This window comes from Malaclemys terrapin, chromosome 2, assembly GCF_027887155.1.
Source record: "Malaclemys terrapin pileata isolate rMalTer1 chromosome 2, rMalTer1.hap1, whole genome shotgun sequence".
NCBI lineage: Eukaryota > Metazoa > Chordata > Testudines > Emydidae > Malaclemys > Malaclemys terrapin.
This window is the reverse complement of record NC_071506.1, coordinates 34,163,699-34,185,754: the sequence shown is the minus strand read 5'-3', so window position 1 is coordinate 34,185,754 and position 22,056 is coordinate 34,163,699. Positions and strand designations below refer to the sequence as shown.

The window sequence follows — 22,056 nt, the reverse complement described above, 5'->3', positions numbered from 1 at the left end:
TGCTGTGAAACCAGCTATGCTTTCCCAGTAGAAACCTCTAAAGAAGCCTCAATTTTTGAACAAATTGTAGTTCATTGTCATTATTTTGCATTTATAACTTTGGGTGGTCCATGTTGCAGGTTGGAGAAATAGTTGGTCATGTGGATGGCACTAAATCATGGTATGATTGTCTATCAAATTCAATTTTTAATGTGGAAGCATCTTGAGAAGTTGTCATTCTCTGCAAATTATCACTTGTCCTGGTTTCTCCCTCTAACACGACTGAATATTTTAGGCATCTAACAAAAGGACCACTCATCTAGCATTAGAACATCTGATTCTGTCAATTCTGAAATTCACTGAAAGTCTGCAACTTTTCTCAGGATTAAGAGTGCAAAGAGCTTGAAGAAATTGTGGGGCAAACTCACTCAGTTTTCAGGAAGTCGCACCATGGGGCCTGCAAAATGCTCTTCAAACTGTCTCTGTAGTTCTACACAGTCCCTGCAGGATCCCACAAACCCTTGCAAACCGCACCACAGGGAACCAACATGTTTTAACTGACGCCCTATTGAAGCAAATGCACCACTTGAAGAAATGAATGTATAAGAAAGAAAGGTAATGGAAAGTGACAAGCTGAAAAGGAGTTGAGAGTTTCATTTGCAAGGTTGTGCTTGAGGGGGCATCCATCAGGAAATTCCTATGGAGTGGCAAAAAGAGAAAAAATTAAGGAACAGCAGAGTATGATGAACTTATATAATTCTTTTTCTTTAGCAGCAGGCAGTATTTATTACTTTTTTTTGCCAATTTAGGAGCACTCCTAAGCACTGAAAGACGGAAATTAAGTGTACAAAACCCCGCAGCAATAATGAAAGTGTGGAATGCTCACAGATTATTTATAAGCATGCAAGTTATGTAGTAGTTGGAGATTTTCTCCCTTCTGTTCCTGTATAGTGATGAAGAATGGTATTTTAATAGGCAGATGGTAAAGACAATTACAGTTTGGGGCTCAGCTGGGAGTTACATCAGTTTATTGCAAATTATTAGTTGATAAATGCTTTTGTTTACAAGCAAAGTCTTAAGCAGCTTTGTAATCAGTTTATCAGCTGCAGCCTCAATTTTGACAGCTTGCCTTTGGGGTATACAGTCATTTCTTCCCTGGTCATTTAGAAATCATGCTGACCATGCAGTCAGTCAGATTGGCAGCTTCTGTGCACCTGTATGATACTCAGTAAACTGGTATTTGTTATAAAGCCTATTTTTAAAAAATCACCCAGTGCAGAATCCTGTCTAATAGCTAATCAATATTAGTGTTCATTAATTTATGTAATTTGTCTCTGATTCATAATTTTCAAGGGATACTATCTGATTAAAAATAATTTAAAAAATATTTTCGAACCTAATGAGTTCAATCTTGTTCCTGTTTACTTCACTCGTTTTGGCCCTACATTACTAATAATTCCCCAGATTATTAGATGGGAAATAACATACTGTTCACAGTTTATGGTACTTGTTTATTTTTCGCATTTCGCACAGATTGCACAATGAAAATAAAGTAGTCATTTTCATGTTTGTTTTTCATCATTTTGTAGTCCTTCGCACTTCCAGGTTTTCATGCACAGACCAATACTACAGCGTTTGCATTTCAGACACAGCTGGGGAATGCTTATTTGTTTTGGGAGTATTTTGTTTTTAAGTCTTGGAATTTTTTTTAAAGGGAAGGTTTTTAATATTCTACAGTTTTGCAAAAGAATATTTTTATAAGAATTAAATTTGGGAACAAATTTGACCCGAGTCTCCTTACAAATATCTTTTCACTTAGCTGTCTTTTTAGAAATTAACCACTGGAATGTCATATGATCCTGCTCCCATTGTAGTCAAAGGAAAATTGCCCAGTGACTTCAGTGGGAGCAAAATTTTCCCCATGATGTAAATCCATAAAGAGGAGCCTCCTTTGTCTTTATGGTTCTTACAGTGCCCCTTACATCCTGTAAATAGGAGCAGAAGTCACTGTAATCTTTTTTAGGAAAACTGGTTCTATTTCATTATTGTTATCTATGTTATGGGAGTGCCTAAAGTCCTCAGTCAGGACGAGAAAGCTATAATGGAAGGCACTATACAGATCTAGAGGAACCACAGCTCCTGCTTTGAGGAATTTGTAAACTCAGTCCACAACCCTAAAAAGACTTATGCATATGTTTAAATTTACGCACTGTGAGCAATCCCATCAATTTACAGCCCTGATCTTGAAGTGAACTCCGTGCAGCACTCATTTTAGGATTGGGACCTCATTAAAGAAAAGATTCAACAAATAAGTGTAACAAACAGGAGGAGGAGGGAAGTCAGGTAATAAAAGCACATGTTTACATGGTTACAGTGTATACAACTTAATGGTTCCAGATGTTGAATGGGGGGTTATTAAAATTTATAAAAATTCCAGTTAATCCACAGTCCCCTGAGCTCCCTTGTCATTTGCTCTTCTCTGGAAAAAGTGACCCACCCCACAGCCCATTATTTATTTGTTTGTGTCTCTTTGTTTTCCCCATTCCATAGAAGACTTTCCCAGCTGCCGCCCTACTTAACATTATTTAAAAAAATACAAACTATCCTCACAACTTCCTAAGGTGATGGGCCTTCTCCCTCTACATAAACCTTCCTCCTCCTCCTTAAGTACCTGCCTCATTCACTCTACATCTGTCCAAGGGGCAATGGCAGATCCCTACAGGTGTCAGGCGCAAGAGTGGAGAAAGTCCTTTGAAAAGTAATAGGATGTGCTCTGATTTCCCTGCAGTGCAGTGTTGTGAATGTGTCACCAGGGCATGCCCACTCTCTAACCTCCTTATCGGTCTTTCCCAAATCTCCTCCCACTAGCAGTCTCCCAGCTCCACAAAACAGCGCATCACGTCCAGAACTGCTGGCATCATTGTCAGCTTCCTAAGGCTACAAAAGGGCCATGTTATGGCACTGCTGGCAGGGAAGCAGGGATTCTGGAAACATGTGCACTTTAAGCCCTACCTCTAGTATAGTGGGGCTCATCAGCTAATCCTCTCTCCCTGAACCCTGTTGTTGCTGACAACGGCAGCTGAGTCTCGTTCCTATGACAATCTTAAATGGCTTCTTCTCCTGGGAAATTCTGTGAAGGGCTGCAGTCCACTTGTTGCTGTAAGGCGTCAAAAGGTGCCAAGGCAGTGTGCCCCCAAAGTCTGGGCTTCATGATTGGGGAGGAGGGGTGTTAATGCACATGGCAGGGCCGTATTACATCGTTCACTGTTCTTTCATGATTTTCTAGATAATACTTAGCCCTGTTTCAGTGCAGGGGATGGACTAGATGACCTATGGAGGTCCCTTCCAGTCCTATGATTTTATGATTTCTAGCTCATGAATATTGATATATTCCTTTTTTAATATCCAATTGATGTTCCATTAAAGGGGTAAAGAAGGTGTATCCCCAAATATAAAGTAATAGGGACAAAAAGTAATGCCTTGAGAAAAGAAATAGTCGCAGTACTTGTAAAAGAATTCCTTCAGCTCATTTGTTAGCGTTTATGCTGAATTACGGAAATATAACAGGTTTAGCATTTGTGACAGCACTTCAGTTTCAACCCCTAGCAGCAGACCCAACTTCTGGTGATATTGGAGGATATTTCAGTTTTCAGTTTCATTCAGGCCTTTTAAGTAAGTATTGCCATTTGTGCCAAATATTTAATAGTTTTATGCTGTGGACTGTTGTCCACCAGGAACTGATTGCACCTAAGACTTTTTACAGCCATCTAATAGAAAGATATGTATTCACTCTGATTAGCTCAGGATTTGAACAAGGGTCCCAGAAGAAATAAATAAGCCTCTTAAATGCACACAACTTCTAAGGATATGGGTTTAACTGTCTCCCCCTGTGGTAAATAAGCTGTGACAGCTCAATCGGGGGGTAGGAGGCACAAATAAAATTACCACATTATTTTCCCGTGAATATTTTCTGAACATTGATGTAGTTCACCTCTGTAGCTAATGGAATTTTACATTGTTTTAATTCTGGGATTTCTTTGAAAGAAACAAATACAAATCCTCAAATGCATAAAAAAAAAGAAGCTGACAGCAAGGGTAAAATGAGAGGTCAAATCTCATTGCTCATACCAGTTCTGCTTTAGAAACATGCAGTTTAGTTGGGGTTCAGTAGCTCAGTATTGCAGTATTAATGAAAGAGAGCTACTGAAATTTTGTAACTATTCTTTAAACAGTGGTCACGCTGCATACAGGAAAGAACATCTACCTCATTGAAAGTGTTTCAGCATAGAATGCTTCAGTTTTGATTCTTTTTTCTGCTAGGACTGAAGAGATATTTTAAAAGCTATATTGAGTAAATAAACTATATAATAGGTGACAATTTTTTATGAAATGCACTATATTCAAATAAAAACATTTATTCCTTTATCATATTCCTAAGGGATAAGTCCTTGGTACTGAAGTCAGTATCAAAACTCACATTCATTTGGATTAAGGAGCAGGCCCTTATTCTCTTAAAAGGTATATTTCTTCTTTATTTCCAATCTGGCATCGTATTTCTTAAAACTCAATCATCTTGGAATCATCCCTTTCAAAGCTGTCTAGTGTTTAGTTGAGTGAGTCTTCTATTGCATTGCATAATATAATGCATTATTGTTTATTTTGTAGCATCCAGGAATTAAAAAAAAAAAAGCAAGTTTCACACTTTATTCTGAGCCAAATGCACTACATTTCTCCCAGGGAATGTGAGGGCTTGCTCTTACACTTATTGTTTTAACATTATATAATATAATAGGTTTTACAATTTCTGAAGTCAATACACTGCAGAGTTATAATATGCCAGTTAAAATTAGAGAGTGAGTATCATTTGACAATCTCCTTTGATCGGTAAACAAGGAAAAATTATACAACATCCTAGGAAATCATCTCATTAATTTTAATTTAGCATTGTAAACATTGTTATAATTGTTAGAGAAGTCCAAATTTGCATGCCGGGCTGTTGAGATGCTCTCTAAAGAGATGTTTGGAACCCTGGCATTAAAATACTTAGATGGCAAAAGTGTTCTGCAAAGTATTTAGTTTGTGCATACAAGTTTAAAATGTTGAGAATTATTTATCAACAGAAAAGACTGTTCACAAAATGCTTTTGATTTATTGCTGTATACACTACAGATCCGTATCAGTTATGCTTACATTATTTTATTCAAAAACTTGTATAAACCATGAGTTGGCATATTAGAGAATACTGAAAAGGCATTAATCAACTTAAATAAACAAGTACATAGATCTATCTAACAACTATGAAGTAGTTAATAATTTTTAAGCAATTTTATTATAGAAAGGAGGTCTAAAAGAGTAGTGCTTAATTATCTGGACTCCTCTGTGCTGGGCTCTCTTTTGATTGTATTAATGAAGCAGCTGGCCCATTGTTTCTCTTTAATTCCTCTATTGTTTTAAGAATATGTCACAGCTCTTTATTCTTTTATCAGGTGCTGTGCAGGAGGATCCACACAATACCTCATATTCCTACTGTATTTGCCAATGCACAAAGAAACCTCCAAAGCATTTTTCAAAGAAGGGGCACACATAATTTATAAGTTCTATTCCTTGCACTACTCTACTGTCAAGAATTTCAACAGTATTGGATTTGAATTCATTATAATTTTTATTAAACAACGTGGCTCCATATTGATATAAGTACTCTGTTAATGTCGAAAATTAGAGATCTGGGCAGTAACTTGTGCCGTACTGAAATGGGGGCATTCATCAGTATAGGAAATTATTCTGAAAAGTCACAACCCCCTGGGGGGAAAGAAAAACGAATGTGATGATTGTGTCCTGTTATGGATTTGCAAATTTCCGTCAAATGCTTGAAATAAAACACAAAGCAAAGATGATATAAAATAAACAAACTTATTTTTTCCCCAAGGCTGTTAACAAAAAATGTCCTTTTGTAAAATAGGACCATTTCATTCAGAGAAGGGGGAGGTTTAATTCAGTTGATTGTGCCTGGAAGTCATTATGGTCCATAGACTAATACAAGCTGTTGATTAAATGACTTCTGATAGTCTTCCGACCCTACTTTGTAAAAACGTATGTATACAGGAAATGGCCTCTTATGCTGCTGCAATAACACAGTCAAAAACACTAAGCACAAAATATAGGCAGCCAAAACAATACTTTAGACTCACTGGCACAATAGGTTTGTATTCTGAGACTGTTTAAGTATGAAGACTGGTTTCAATAGCAATTATTTATTTTCTAACCTTGTACCTAAGATATACAATCAAAAATCCAGATTCAAAAGGTTAGGCAGACCAAGTTTTGATTAATACTTTGGATAAAAAGACTAAACAATGGCAGGACTGGCTGTCCATTTGTAATGCGTGTATTCCTTTTCATATATGGAGGAAGATTGCTGCACTACTATCATGGTAGTGCTTGTGTCTATATGAGTCAGTTAAAATGTTCTTGCATTGCATTTAGCCATTGCCTTGCTTTAAGAGGGAAGTTAAACTATTTTTAGCAACCTGCTAAAAGCCAGTTCTAATAAAAACAACAAAGTTACTAATCAGAGAGCAAATGCTGCTATTGAATTTTAAGCAGAGCTTTACCCATTTTAAGTCAATGGGGAACTCTGCTTAAAAATCAATGCCACCCATATAGCCCCTTCACTTTAAAGCTCCCCTTCAGAGAAAATCACTGATACAAAAGAAAGTAAATAAAGGCTGAATTATTTATAAAATCTCAAAATCAACTTCCTTTTTATAGGGAGAGAAAATGAAGAGGCTATTGAAAAATCAAGCAACTTTCTATTATATACCTAGATGTGCGTCTTACATAAAATAAAGTTTTATAGTAGTATACATATCTATCTTCTCAGTGCTCCCGGTCTACATACTGAAGGCAGAGTATTACCACATCTGAATGTGATTTAATTGGTTCAATTTACTATATATATTTTTATACTAAGCTTGGTTCCATATTTTGATGAGCCCAGATGTAGTTCTGCTAGTGGTTTACAACTACTCATTGCTTGCATTTTATTATTTTTACAAAGCAAATGTCTATCAATCATACAGATAAATTAGAAAAAAATTCTGCAAACATAACTCATCGCAAAGATTTTTGCAGCAGGGTATGTAATTATTAACCTGATTTTTGCCATTGAAAGAAGCCATGAATTGCAGATAGTGTGGATGAAGTTAAATGCTTTTATATTAGATACATTTTGCTTATACAGTACTCTATAGGTATGGCCGTACAATATAATTGAAGCTTTGTCAGCTCTGTAGCCTAGCAACAGATAATACTGTTAGGTTACTGAATTGCTCCTGGTTGACAAGTAGGGAGTATTTTTGTGTTTATCATGTTTGCTAATGATGGGATCCTTTCCAAAAGGCTTGTCTTAATCTTAATTAGACTTTATCAACAGAGGTCTGCATGACATTGTGCAGACACTGATTTCATAAATAATAAAAAGTGCAAGTGAAAAATTTGGCAGGAGAAGAAGATATTTAAGGCCACTGATTCTTGTAAGAGCAGCATGAATTTCCAAAATGTAATCAAGTTTGAACTGTGACTCTATTCTTTATTATCAAAACTTGCAGTACACTTCACTGCAGTTTTGACAGCAATTATGAGTATGATTTATAAGCTTCCTGTTAGGAACCAGATCTGTTTGCACAAGAATCTTGATCATAAACATTACAAAGAACAGTAAGTCCACAGTTTTTCAGGGACATCTTTTTCCTTTCCATAGAACCTGAAGTTGTTTTAGTTTGTTTTATTTTTAAGTAGCAAAAGAGTTACTTGTGTTTGCAGTGTAAGAGACAGACGAAGAAGATCCAAAAAATAATCTTTCCATTTGGTGGAAGCTATGAAGGTATCAGATAGCTGATTCAGTGTGTGATGCAATTTGATAAAGAAATCATGCCAATGCAGTTGGAATGTAATTTTTTGCTCTAGTTCGCACAATGATATTATTCCACTTGCCCAACTTTCTCTGATTAAATAAACGTTTCTAATTCTTTGCATAACTAGTTAATTATATTTTTATTCAAATGTAAGCTAATAAGGAGTGGGGATAAACGCTTAAGCAATATCTGTTGATAGTTTTTTTGTTGATCTTGGATTTGATGCCTAGATAATGTATGTTAACTCCGTTTTGTTTGGCTGATTTTGTAGCTATCATTTTAGAACAGCTATGGAATTGTACTTTCCATTCCATTGGGCAGCCTCCAGGTCAGAACCTCAGCTGGTGCAAACTGGCTTAGCTCCATTGACTTTAAGGGGCTATGTCAATTTGCACCAGCTCCGGATCTGGCTCAGTGTTGTCTTGTAGCATTCTGATATATAGCTCAGATTCACTGAAACAAACGTTACCCAAGTGACTCAGTAAGCTATGCTGCCTTTTCCTTTTGATCTAATGATCAAATCAGTCGGGGCCAGATTGGTCACCCTTGGCGTCAATGGGATTACTCGAGTGAGTCACTGGTCACCAATGTGAATAAAGAGTTCACAATTTGGCCTGAAGGGCATACTCCAAAGCACATTTAAATCAGTGGGAGTCTATCTATTAACCTCAGTGGGCTTTAGATCAGCATGTCAGTATTGTTGCTGGGGAAAGAAAGGTGGTGTTTTTATTGTGGCACATTTCAATTTTCTTTTTAATACAAAATGTATCGCATTATAAGACTACAGCACAAGCCCTTATACTACAGTGTTCTTATAAAACTGTATAACAATACATTGTATTATTGTTACACTGCAAGTTTCATATATAAATAAGAATAAAACAGATGTGTGACACAATAAAAGGAACTCCGCCCTCCACTCACACAACTAAGTTATGTATGTGTCTTCAGGTAAAATAGTGTAGCTGGTTACAGAGCCTCAAACTAAAGTCATGTAGCTCAAAGTTGTTACATCTAAGTGGCTGATTAAACATCCATTAGTCTGATTCTCTTCTCACACTGGTTTTGTACTGGTGTAAGTCCAGTGGTTTCAGTGGATTTACTCTTGATTTACACCAGTGTGAGACACTAATCTAGTGTTTAGTGTTCAAATTCCTGGTGGGTTATTAGGATTCTGGAGTTGTAGCTATAGTTGTATTGCTGTCTTCACTTTTCATCTCCTTATTCTCAAAAGGAAATTGGTGAGAGCTGCATCTTTGCATGCCCTAATTCTGGAAAGCAGTGAACCTTATGCTACATTGGTCCTGTTACAATAAATTGTTTGTAAACCTCATAGCTACCTTCAACTGCTGTAATACCAAAGGGTGAATGCAAAGAAACTTTTCTGCTTTGAAACTTTTATACCACTTTGAGGTCTGGAAGCTCAGCTTTATTTTTTCCACTGAAACACATTGTCACTGATGCTGTTTTGTTTGCTCATCTTTGAAAGCTAATAGACTGGTTTAATTAATTGTCCAAGATTTCTCTAAAACAATGTCTTAATTCTTCCATTTAGCTGTGGCATATCATACACTGTTGTTATCTCCTCCACCAGATTTTTGCAACAAGTTGTTTTAAAACTATAATCTCTTTGAGGGGAAAAAAATGAAGTGCAGTTGAAAAGGCAGTTATGCTGAAAGATAAACACAGCAATATTACTTATCAAAATGAGTACAGTTTTGCTTGCCTAATGAATACAACATATAGCTTTTGCTATATATACAAAACCTTGGGGAACAAAAGCTTTATAACATATAAAGTATGCAACATTATTTCAGGCATAACTATACTGGATATGTATCTAGGCCTGAGAGTGTAGATAACACAATATAAGTGCTTTGCCTGTCTAAACATGTTAAATAAATGAGCATTCACTATCACATTCAAATACATTAGTAGATGTACTTGCATAGTTAATTTTCTTTTTAATGCACTACACGTGACATTTGCAGGACAGAGCTATAGTGTATCTTACTGTTTGATGAAAGTTTCCCCCCTTCCTCCCCTTTTAAACAAACCTTTATTTGAATAAGCCTTTATGAAACAGATCTTTGGCATATCTTCTCTTCAGGAAGTTCAGTCAATGTAAGCAGAGATAAAACAGTCATGTTATGAAAAATATTACATAAGAAAATATTTTTCAGAGAAAGATGGTAGCAAACATAAGGGAGGGGGGAAATGACCTTATGAAGAAATTTGATTTCTTCTTTGCAGCTTTTGGTTTGTTTATTTTTTTTTTATTTTTTTTTTTTTATTATTCTGCTGTGGCTGAGGCACTTGGAATAAAACTGAAACTATGGTATGAAAAAAATATGCAGGAAGTGAAGTAAAAATATAATGATTGGAAAAGTGCCAGTTAAAATAGTTTTGCTTATATCTGAGTTCTGGTAATGTCAGTCTCTTAGGACACAAAAGAGAGAATTAGTGTGATTGTTCTTTAGTTGAATTGATTGTAGGATATATGCATATATTTTTATCATGGCTTCCTTAACAGTATTTTGAAAATTCTTCTACAAATAGAAATGGAACTTTAAAAAGCAAGAGTTTTCTGCCTCCTCCCCACAAGTAATCCAGTTAGAAAAGGGTATAAAGACACCGTACCTATGTTTGAAGTTCTTCTGCTGATTTATGTTCCCCATTAAATCTTTCTGTTTTTATTTTTCATATAGGTGGCCAACTTTGGTGTACCACAACTAAGACCATCTCTGAGGGTGAAGAGCTAATTGCCTTTGTTGTGGACTTTGACTCAAGGCTACAAGCTGCCAGTCAGATGACTCTTACAGAAGGGATGTATCCTGCACGTCTGCTGGACTCAATACAACTGCTCCCTCAACAAGCTGCTATGGCATCTATTTTGCCTACAGCTATTGTCAACAGTAAGTGAATAATATTGTACCATAGCTTGTTTGGTTTTGTTTTTTGTTATGTTTTTTGTTTTTTTTTTTAACAGAGCAAAAATAGATGTAGAAAATTGGGATGGTAGCTGTACAGGATAGTGTTTGGCCCTCCCTCAGACAGAAGCTCTGTAAATCTGTTTGCAGAATTAGAAAATCATAAAAATAGAGATGAAAAGACCTGTTAATTCACCTGGTCCATCCTCTTTCAGTCATGCAGACTTGGTCTTCACAATACATATTCTAATGTTTATCCACGCTAGTTTTCCATTTCTCAAGCAATAGAAATAGCTTCTGTTTGACTGTTTCAAAATGCAATAGAGGCCATTGTCAGGAATTTTCATTGTATTAGCCCCAATTCATGAACGCATCGGTATTCAAGAAAGATTCTTACGCCTGTGTTTAAGTCCCATTGACATTAAAGGGACATAATCACATGCTGAATAGGGAAGGACTTAAGCAGGTGCTGAGCGCTTTCTTGAATCAGAGACATCCACCTTGTCTCTCTAATATTCTAGGACCAACAGGTTACAACAACACTGCATACAACTTCTTGAATCAGAGCATTCAGCCTAAATATTCTGTTTATTAAGTTCACCCAATTACTGCTATTAAGACTCCAATCCTAATTGCTCGCCTTCCTTGCTGTTGACATCTTTCAAAAAATTGGTAGCTGATATCATGTTCCTCCTTAGTCGTCACTTAACCGTGTGATATATATTTGGGTCTTTTAATCTTTCCTCATCACTGAGTCCTTCCATTCTTCTATTGTAGCACTTCCCTATGCTTCTTGTAGCTTATAAATAGTTTGCAATAATTAAGTGACCAGAACTCTACACAGTATTCAAGGTTTGGATTCACTAGAATCATATAGGTCCAGATTCAGCCCTTATTCATGTTGAGTAATACCTACTCTTTGAGTAATCCTACCAGGTTCAATGCTGGATGACTATAAATGTCTTTGTCAATGCTTTATTTTTTCTAGTTTGTTGTTTATTTTTGTGCAAAGAATTGTACTGGTCACATTTACTGTGAATGTGCTGTTAAAAGAAATAACTTAAATATACCAGTACCCTATGGAGAGATAGTAGTGACAGCAATATCAAGCTGAAATATAAGGAAACACAAAGCAGGTTCATCTGCCTTCTGGAAATGGGCTTTAGTCAGCTGGCATTATTGTTATTAATGCTAACAGGGTGGTTGGGAATTTTCTGTCAGAATGTTTTTGGGCAGATTACACAAAATTAAAAAAAAAAACACCTCCTCATCAATTATTGGGAGTGGACCATATCTACCCTCACTAAATTGGCCTTCAACATTGGTTCTCCATTTGTAAGGTAACTCCCTTCTGTTCATGTGCCAATATATATGTATGCCTGTATCTGTCATTTTCACTCCATGCAACTGAAGAAGTGGGTTTTTTACCCACGAAAGCTTATGCCCAAATAAATCTGTTCATCTTTAAGGTGCCATCAGACTCCCTTTTTTTTTTTTTTTTGGTGGATACAGACTAACACGGCTACCACTCTGATACAAAATTAAAATTTTCAGCAGGAAAATTTTGATTTTAATGAAAAATTTAGACTTTGCATCAGGAAAATGTAAATGACATATTTTGTTTCAGATTAGTTCAACCAATATCAGAATATTTCATTTGAATTGACCTAAAATGTTTTGTTTCAAATTAGTTTAAAAAATTGAACTGCATTTATTTCTGGTGCATTGCCTAATGGCAGTTGTTGTTGCATTCCCCAGTCTCTCTTTTGGGCCGGGCTCCATAGTAGATGACACCTTTCATAGTGCATTTCCTCTATATGGTGCATCATGGGAATCACATTATAGGAGACTGCATCTTCTATAATACAATACTCTACATGTATTATAGGAGATGTAGTCAGATCAAAGAGCCTACCCCATGGGGGGAATGAGTGCTGGAACTATAACTCCCATAGGGCAATAGGGAAATGTCTAGATGGTTTGTTTTGATCAAAAATGTCTAAATGAAGCATTCTGATATTTCTGAATCAATTTTTTTTTTTGGAATTTCCATTCACAGAAAACTTAAATATTTTAACTTTTTGTCCTGTTTCAGAAAGTGGAATATTAAGGATCAACCTACAATTAGAGGTCATAGCATATTACAAAATTTAACTCCCAACATTAGTAATGACAAGAATCCAAGGAACAAAGAAAGCATGAGATTTTCAGTTACAGTAATTACTACATTCTTAGATTTTAGGCCCCAAAGAGACCATTATGATCATCTAGTCTGACCTCCTGGCTATCACAGGCAATAGAATTTTCCCCAGTGATACCTGCCTGGAGCCCAATATACTTGTGGTTGAACTAGAACATATTTTTTTAGAAATACATCCAGTCTTAATTTAAAGAATCCAAAGCCCCAATTCTGCAAAAACTTATGCACATGCCTAAAATTAAGCAGATGTGTAAGGCTTTGCAGGATCAGGGTCCACGTGATCGGAGAACATCTCTGATTAAATATTTTCATGGTACTATAATACAGTTGAGACTGCATTTCTGCCACAAACTATGAATTCTATTTTAGTTTAAAAAAAAATTTGGTGTCCTAAAAACTTAGATCAGTGTTTTATATTAATTGGTTATTTTATTAGTTTATTTTGGCCTATAAAACAAACAAACACATGTTTTTCCTTGTCCTTGCAAATGACATTGTATGAAACCTGTGACTGCCTTGCCAACATTTTATTAAGTAAGTTGTTTCTTTAATGGAAAAGTTAAAGGATTTAAGCCTTCCATGTTACTTGTTGATGCTGAATGCACTGTGGCTAACCTGCATCTGGTTATATTTGCTTGTAGAAGATATATTCCCTTGCAAATCCTGTGGCATTTGGTATCGAAGTGAGCGGAATTTGCAGGCCCATCTCATGTACTACTGCAGTGGGAGGCAAAGAGAGGGAGCTCAGCTGTCAGAGGAGAATGAAGATAGTGCTCATCAGATATCCAGTGTCTGCCCCTTTCCACAGTGCACCAAAAGTTTTTCTAATGCAAGAGCTCTGGAAATGCACCTAAATTCTCACAGTGGTAAGTGCAATGTATCCCCCTGTAGATGTAACTAGTCCTTAAACATTAACCACTATAAACGTTATCTTTTTCAATGAATCTCTAAATGTAAGCTGTACAATCAACCACTGGAAGTAGATACTGCTAAGAAATCAGTCATTTCTGAACTGTATTATATAGTCCATGCACCTCTCACATATAATCTGTTTATCTGTGTAATTTATTTAATCATTTATCTGACCTACTTACGCATTTACATAAATCCAAACAGTTGGTCATTTAATGGTGTAGAGTCTCTCAGATATTTAAACAAAGGTGTAAAGCTTTGTCCATTGAGAGGTTTGGTCATTTAGAGTATAGGATGGGCATTAGGCACTCCTATATCTTATTCCAGATCCAATGCTGATTCCCACTGTAGTCTTGAACCATATCACAACCTCTGAATTCAGTTTCCTTGTTTATAAAATGGAAATATTACTTCCTATTCATTAGAAAGCTGAAATTTGGCATAGATTTAGACCTATATCAAGTATCTCTGAGTGTTCTGTTGAAATTTAGCTTTGATTTGATCAGATTATTGAAAAATCACAAGCTGTAAATGCACAGAACATTCCACACTGAAGTTTCCACTAGGCATGCAAAGTTTGCAGATGAGGAAGTCTGCATTGTCAGGCCTAAGCAGTTAACTTGGCTTTAGAGTGAAATATGTACTGAGGTATGTCTGGGAAGAGGCAAGCATTCTCCAGAAGTCTCTGTGGACCTTGTTGGGTAAGTAGGAGTTAGGGAGGGCTTATGTATATTTTACATTTTTACACGAGGGAGCTACAGCCCAATGTACCATGGCAATTGAATGCCATCCAAGATTTGCAGGAGAAGGTCTCTCTCCTGCGGATCTGTTACAGGACAAAGAGTTCCACCGTTGGAACTTATGCCACCTGCTGCGGCACTTTCACTGAGGGGGCAGCGCTCTGGGTCTTCGGCAGCACTTCGGCAGCAGGACCTTCACTCGGGGAGTGTCTGTATTCATTAGGCCAGAGAGAAAATGACTCTATAAGCCAGTGGTTAGGGCATGCACCTGGGAGACCCAAGTTCCAGTCCCTGCTCCAACGCATATTTAAGTATTTTATACACAGTAGAAATGTAGGTGCTCAGGATTAGGCAGCATCTGAGCAGTGTTTTTGTGGATCTAAATTTGGTCCTAGGAAACTAAAGTGCCAGTTAGGCATCTAAGTCCCTTTTATTGGTCTAACCCTAAGGTAGTACATTGTATCGTTTTGACAACAATTAGTGTAAGTATAGAAGGATGCAAAAATATGTGTTACAAATGTGTTTCTTAGGCTTCAGGAAAAAATGTACTATATTATATTGTATTAATTCAGAATTAATATGTTATCCTGTAGTTAAAGACTATTTCATACTGAATACATATAACAGGACACAGTTAAAGGTGTGCAAACTTACCTGTGGCACTGCCTGATGTTTGAATGCAGAACCAAGCAATGTTTAGCATTCTGTTAATGGTCTTTTTTTGTGGAGACTATTCCCCCCCCTTAAATCCATAGAAATTCAGCTACATATCACAAATTCTCCACAAAGATTATTTAGAAATGTATTACCTTATGCTAAATTAACTCATATGCCATAATAGCATTTTTATTTGTGTATAAGAAATTGTGGATAGACTAGAGAAATTCTTTTGGCCTGAATAATCTGTTAAAAGTCAAAACGTTCCTTTTCAACTCAGTGGGACTATTTACATGTATAATAGTTACTCACATGTGTTTGGAGGATTAGACCCCATTGATCAGACAGTAAAGTAAGGTGCCTTCTACCTAATTCTAGTGCGATAGAAGTTAGATACTGTACCATTGTGCATTGTGAAAGCACTGGGGGATAATCTCAGTGCATTGAATACTATTCCTGCTTGTAAACAGGTTCTAAATATAATGTTGCAAAATCTTCATGAACTTCTTCTGAAAATTTAATGGCTGCCACGTTTTCCTGTGTGACAGCTGCCATGCTGGTGGACATCATGAACTGAACCAGGGGCGAAACAGTGCTAAAGAACTGTGCTCTAGCTGGGTGCTATAACAGACTCACATCCTCTATGGATCAGCACATAGGGGGGCATAGAACACATACTAACCAGTGGGTTACATACTTCCTTGGGCTGGTCATTCCAAGCTAGGGTGACCAGATGTCCTGATTTTATAGGGACAATCCCAGTTTTGGGGTCTTTTTCTTATATAGGCTACTATTACCCCCCACCCCATCCCGATTTTTCACACTTGCTGTCTGGTCACCCTATCCCAAGCATATGAGGCCCACTGCAGGTCATATCCTAGACAACCCCCCTTATGTGATGGCCACAGGGCACTTTGACCAGCACTAGGGATTGAAGCAGGGTCCTGTGGGTCTGAAAGTATGAGTTTTCACAGCTTGATCTAGTTTCACCATGACACTCACTGCTCTGCACTGCTCCCGTATCACAAAGCAGCTGTAAACCCAGTTTAACTGACCATGTGATGTGCACATATATATAATGTTTTAAATCTAAATCAAACACAGATATTTTTCCTTCCAAATGTTTCTTCATTAAACTCGTAGAAGCCCTGGACTCCTCTTTAGACAATATAGGCCATTATTGTTCTTCCAGCACAGAACTCTGGCCTTAATTGTGTTCTGCAAGCATTTATAGCTTGAGTACACCCTGAAACACACTCTCATTCTCTGCACAGAGTGTGGGTAGGGTTTGAATTTGCTTCTGTTCTTACACTGTACTTGATAGGAAGAGCTCTGGTGAGTTTATATCTAAGAAAAATATGTCTCATTGATAGGGCTATGATTTTGTCATGGTGGATACAGAAATTGTGAATTTTAATAAAGTCCATGAAATGGCTGTAAAAACATATTTGTTTAGGCCCCCCAGACTGAGTGGCCTTGCCCCTAAACTGAATGGTGTGTCCCATCCACCCTTCCATCTCCATCCATAGAGGGATGGATGGGCCAAACATTAGTGGCTCCACAACCTCCTGGACCTGATTGCAACCCCCAGAGTGGGGAGCCAGGCCTAGCCCCACCAGACAGCAGCTGCCATTGAGGATGAGTGTGGGTGGGCTTACTCTTCAACCCCCCCTGGCTCTCCTGGACCTGATCTTTGAACACCCTCATCATACTCTGATGTAGTGAAAATTGCATTGTTTGGTGATCTTTCTGCTGTTTTTTCTCGCACCTCTGCCCTGAAATTTACTAAACATTTCCATTCTGAAATCGTAGCCTTACTCCTTACCTGCAATAACTGCATGCTACTATTAAGTATAGCTGGTGTAAAAGAGTACTTTCTTCATTGACATTTTTTCCTCCTAGGCAAGCCCTCCTCCTTCCTCACAGTGGACTCATCCTTTCAGTCCTCCTCCCACTGAGTTCCCATTCCAGAGCCCTGGATCTTCTTTCCCATAGAGGCAATTCATCTCAGCCAAGCAGGCGCTGGCCAACAGGAATGGAGATTATTGGAAATGTGCTGTCTGCCACGCTGCCTCTGATTCAGTACTTTTTATAGGCCCCCGCTGAGCTTGAGGACTGGATCTCAGGCATATTCCCTTGATATGCTCCTGTGATCAGAGAAAAGTGAACATACTCCTGAGCTTTTTGATTTCTCCGGCCCCTACTGAATATCCTTGTGTAGAACATCGGACCCCAATGCTTATTGATTTATGGGGAACAACATGTTTTTTCCAAGTGGAAATTGCTATTTCTAAAAACTGGAATGGGTTAGTTTGGCATTTCCATTTAGAGAGAGCCTGATCTATTTTTATTCTTCCCCTACTCTCGTCTTCCCTTTATTAATTGGAGGGCTCTCTGCTTCATATCTGAAATTCTGAATCCAGGCTGATCTCAGTATTGGAAATGAGCCAGTTCATGGCATATGTAGTCACAGTTGATCACTTTGGAAACCTCTTATAGCAATTGGTTGGAAAGAGATTTTGAATTGATTTAAGTATTACCAATATGGGTGAATACTTACAAAACATTTTCACCAGAGGAAAATGAGTTGTTCTCATGATGTTTATATTCTCCATGTGATTGCTTTTCATGGTATACTGCATGAGGGGAAAGCAGTTACCCTAACTTGTTGTGTATTATTTATCTTTTCCATAGGAGTGAAAATGGAAGAATTTCTCCTGCCTGGTGCTAGTCTGAAATGCACAGTTTGTAACTACACTGCAGACTCAGTGATTAACTTTCATCAGCACCTGTTTTCACATCTCACTCAAGCTGCCTTTAGATGCAATCACTGCCATTTTGGGTTCCAAACTCAGAGGGAGCTACTGCAGCACCAAGAGCTACATGTCTCTGGCAACAAGCTGCAGAGAGAAAGTGACATTGAGCACTCTCCAGGTGGTACTGATGAAGCTCTACAGCCAGCAACAGACCTTTTGAACAGAAATGAAGTTCCCCAGAGCCAAAAGACCATGCAGACTAAGGATGCAAGTTCGGACACTGAGCTTGACAAATGTGAAAAAAAGACTCCACTTTTCCTTCCAGTCCAGAGGCCAGAAACACAGCCTGCAACAAATAAACAAAGTTTTTCATACACTAAAATAAAATCTGAACCATCTAGCCCAAGACTTGCCTCCTCCCCAGTTCAGCCTAATATTGGCCCTTCTTTTCCTATGGGACCTTTTCTCTCTCAGTTTGCTTTTCCCCAGGACATCACAGTGGTTCCTCAGGCTTCAGAGATCTTAGCCAAAATGTCTGAACTGGTCCATCGAAGACTGAGGCATGGCAGTAGCAGTTATCCTCCTGTAATTTACAGTCCATTGATGCCAAAAGGGGCTACTTGCTTTGAGTGTAACATAACATTCAACAATTTGGACAACTACTTGGTACATAAAAAGCATTACTGCAGCAGCCGATGGCAGCAGATGGCAAAGTCACCAGATTTTTCCAGCATTTCTGAAAAAATACCTGAGGCTGTAAGTCCCAATAATGGCCAAAGTTCTATAAACATTCTGAATACTGCTCCTCACACTTCCGATGCAGAGAATCAACTTCTTCAGACATCTTGCATCAACTCCTCTACTGTCTTAGATTTGATTGGGCCAAACAGTAAAGGTCATGAAAAAGACTTTTCGGCACAGACTAAGAAGCTTTCAGCTGCAACCAGCAATGATGAGAAAATGAATGGAAAACCTGCTGATGTGAAGAACCCCAATGCTCCTTTAGTAGAAGGAGAAAGTGATCCCAACAAAACCACATGTGAAGCTTGCAATATTACTTTCAGCAGACATGAAACATACATGGTCCACAAACAGTATTATTGTGCCACACGCCACGATCCTCCACTGAAGAGATCTGCTTCCAGCAAAGTGCCTGCTATGCAGAGAACAATGCGTACACGTAAACGAAGGAAGATGTATGAGATGTGCCTACCAGAGCAGGAGCAAAGGCCACAACTGGTTCAACAACGGTTTCTTGAAGTGGCTAATCTTGGCAACCCTTGCACATCCACTCAAGAATCAACAGAAGGTCTTGGAGAATGTTATCATCCTCGGTGTGATATCTTTCCAGGAATAGTCTCAAAGCATCTAGAAACTTCGTTGTCCATTAACAAATGTATTCCAGTTTCAAAGTGTGACACTCCACACTCCACAGTTTCTTGCTTGGAGATGGATGTACCCATAGATCTCAGCAAAAAATGTTTATCACAGTCAGACAGGACATCCACCTCTCCAAAAAGGCTGCTAGACTACCATGAGTGCACAGTTTGCAAGATCAGTTTTAACAAGGTAGAGAACTATCTTGCCCATAAGCAAAATTTTTGCCCTGTCACTGCACATCAGCGTAATGACATGGGACAGCTTGAGAGCAAAGTATTTCAAAACCCAGAAAGTGAACGAAACAGTCCTGATGTCAGTTATGAAAGAAGCATAATCAAATGTGAGAAAAATGGAAACTCGAAACAGTCTTCTCCCAATGGAAACTTGTTTTCTACACACTTAGCAACTCTTCAAGGACTTAAAGTCTTTAGTGAAGCAGCCCAGCTTATTGCTACAAAAGAAGAAAACAAACATTTGTTTCTTCCACAATGCCTTTACCCTGGAGCAATAAAGAAAGCTAAAGGAGCAGATCAGCTTTCTCCATATTATGGAATAAAGCCAAGTGATTACATTTCTGGTTCTCTTGTCATTCATAACACTGATTTAGATCAAAGCACAAATACAGAAGGTGAATCTCCTAAAGGCCAGATACCTTCAAACGGGTGTGCTGTGCAGAAGAAAGAGTCTCTTCCATTATTGCCAAAAAACAGAGGCATGGTAATAGTTAATGGTGGACTAAAACAGGAGGAAAGGCCTGCAACAAACCAACAACAAGAGAACATTTCCCAGAATCCTCAACATGAAGATGGGCACAAGTCTCCCTCTTGGATTTCTGAGAATCCTTTAGCTACAAATGAAAATGTCTCTCCAGCTATTCCCACAGCGGAGGAACAGTTGTCTAGTATAGCAAAAGGTGTGAATGGTTCCACCCAAGCCCCAACCAGTGGGAAATATTGCCGACTGTGTGACATCCAGTTCAACAACCTTTCAAACTTTATAACTCACAAGAAGTTTTATTGCTCGTCACATGCAGCGGAACATGTCAAATGAAACAATCGGTCACCTTTGGTACCTGTGTTTAGTATATTGTTCCATACAGTCTAAAGAAAGCTGTTTGAATTACATCTGGACAATCAGGAGATAATTCATTATTGCTGAGTTGAAGAGACTTCAAGGTGTAATTTCATTACAGTCCATTAGTAAAGTGTATTATTGGTGCCATTTTCAAAAATATTAATTTATTTTACCAGCAGTATTCATAGCTGTAGTTATGTTATTTTTTATTTAAAAACTTTATATTAAAGTCATTTGTAATGTTATTGTATAGTTATTGTGTAGCACATATGGTTTGCACTGTATAGTAGATTTAAAAAAAATAGTCACAAACAATACAGAAAAGCATTTTAGAAATAGCTTCAAAAGCACTTGTGTATCCTGATTTTTTTCTTATATGCTGTTGCAGATATACGTATATGCTAAAATATAACTTGCAAAAAAGTTTCAACTATGCTGTAAAGTTCGCCTTAAAATTTCAATTTTTTGAACAATTGGGCTCAGTTTGCACTTTATATTTTAGCAGATACAGTACCTTAGTCATTAGGCTTTGCATTTGTATGTAGCAGTATGTTTCTGTCCACTTTCTTAATCTGAAACGTACGTTAAATGAAGATGGCAATTTTTTTCTTGTATAGTACTTGTATTTTCTTTCGCTGATGCATCTCTGTCTCAATTTTTAAAACTTTGCTGTTAAATGCAATACTTTATAAGAATGAACAAAATTACTGGAAGCAGTATTGTAAGTAATGAAGTCATATCAATCAGTTTTATCTTTTGAAAGGCACAGTCTAAAATGAAACCCTAAACTCAATGCTGCAAGTATGAATCTAATTCATATATAAGATATATTTAAATATAAGCGTAGCAATACTGCAACTGGTGATCACAAAGATAATGTTCTACTTCTGATAGAAATAATTTCTCAACAAATGTTGTTACTATGCATGTATATGGATGGAATAAAATTCCAGATCATTGGAGATGTTTGGCAGTAATTTTTTTTTGTTTTGTTTTGCTCTGTTTGAAAAGGGTGTAGATATCAAAAAAAATTAAGTGAGCAGTTGGGGACAGGCTAACATCTTACACTCTGCACTTGAAGTAACTATCGCTGAAAACAATTTAAAAGGAGAAAATGAGCAGGCTGAGGCGTATTATATGCAGGATATTTCTTTAATTGGAATCAAGGAAGACATACTTCATTGAAGAACAAGGGCTGTATGTCGACTGCTGAAGCCAATGGAACTACGCTGGTTTATACCAGCTGAGGATATCACCCTGTATCTTTTAATCTCACCAGTGATCTTTAAGAAACAAAAGAGCAGTATTTTTCAAATGAATAGTAATTGCCTTTATAGTAGCTAATCTTTTATTTTAAAAAATATGTATAATCTAGATTAATAAATAATACATGCTAATCAAGAGTTGACATATGCTATTAAATATCAAAGGGGTGAAGAAAGAGTTAATATCCTGAGTTCCCAACCAGGCAGTCTCCTACCCACTGTTTCAGACAGATTTAATGTGAAAAAAATG

The 22,056-nt window shown here is 37.4% G+C and overlaps 1 protein-coding gene across 4 annotated transcripts in view; it reads left to right on the top strand.

Moving 5' to 3' along the window:
- The window catches only part of ZFPM2 (zinc finger protein, FOG family member 2), a 444,680-nt gene extending 423,177 nt beyond the window's left edge, over window positions 1-21,503 (top strand). For all 4 annotated transcript variants that reach the window (XM_054020229.1, XM_054020228.1, XM_054020227.1 and 1 more), the window contains 3 exons: window positions 10,601-10,807; window positions 13,664-13,888; window positions 18,026-21,503. In XM_054020229.1, the coding sequence (XP_053876204.1) occupies window positions 10,601-10,807; window positions 13,664-13,888; window positions 18,026-20,517 (2,924 nt within the window). In that variant the 3' untranslated portion in view covers window positions 20,518-21,503. The remainder of the gene's footprint in view (window positions 1-10,600; window positions 10,808-13,663; window positions 13,889-18,025) is intronic.
- The last annotated feature ends 553 nt before the right edge of the window (window positions 21,504-22,056 follow it).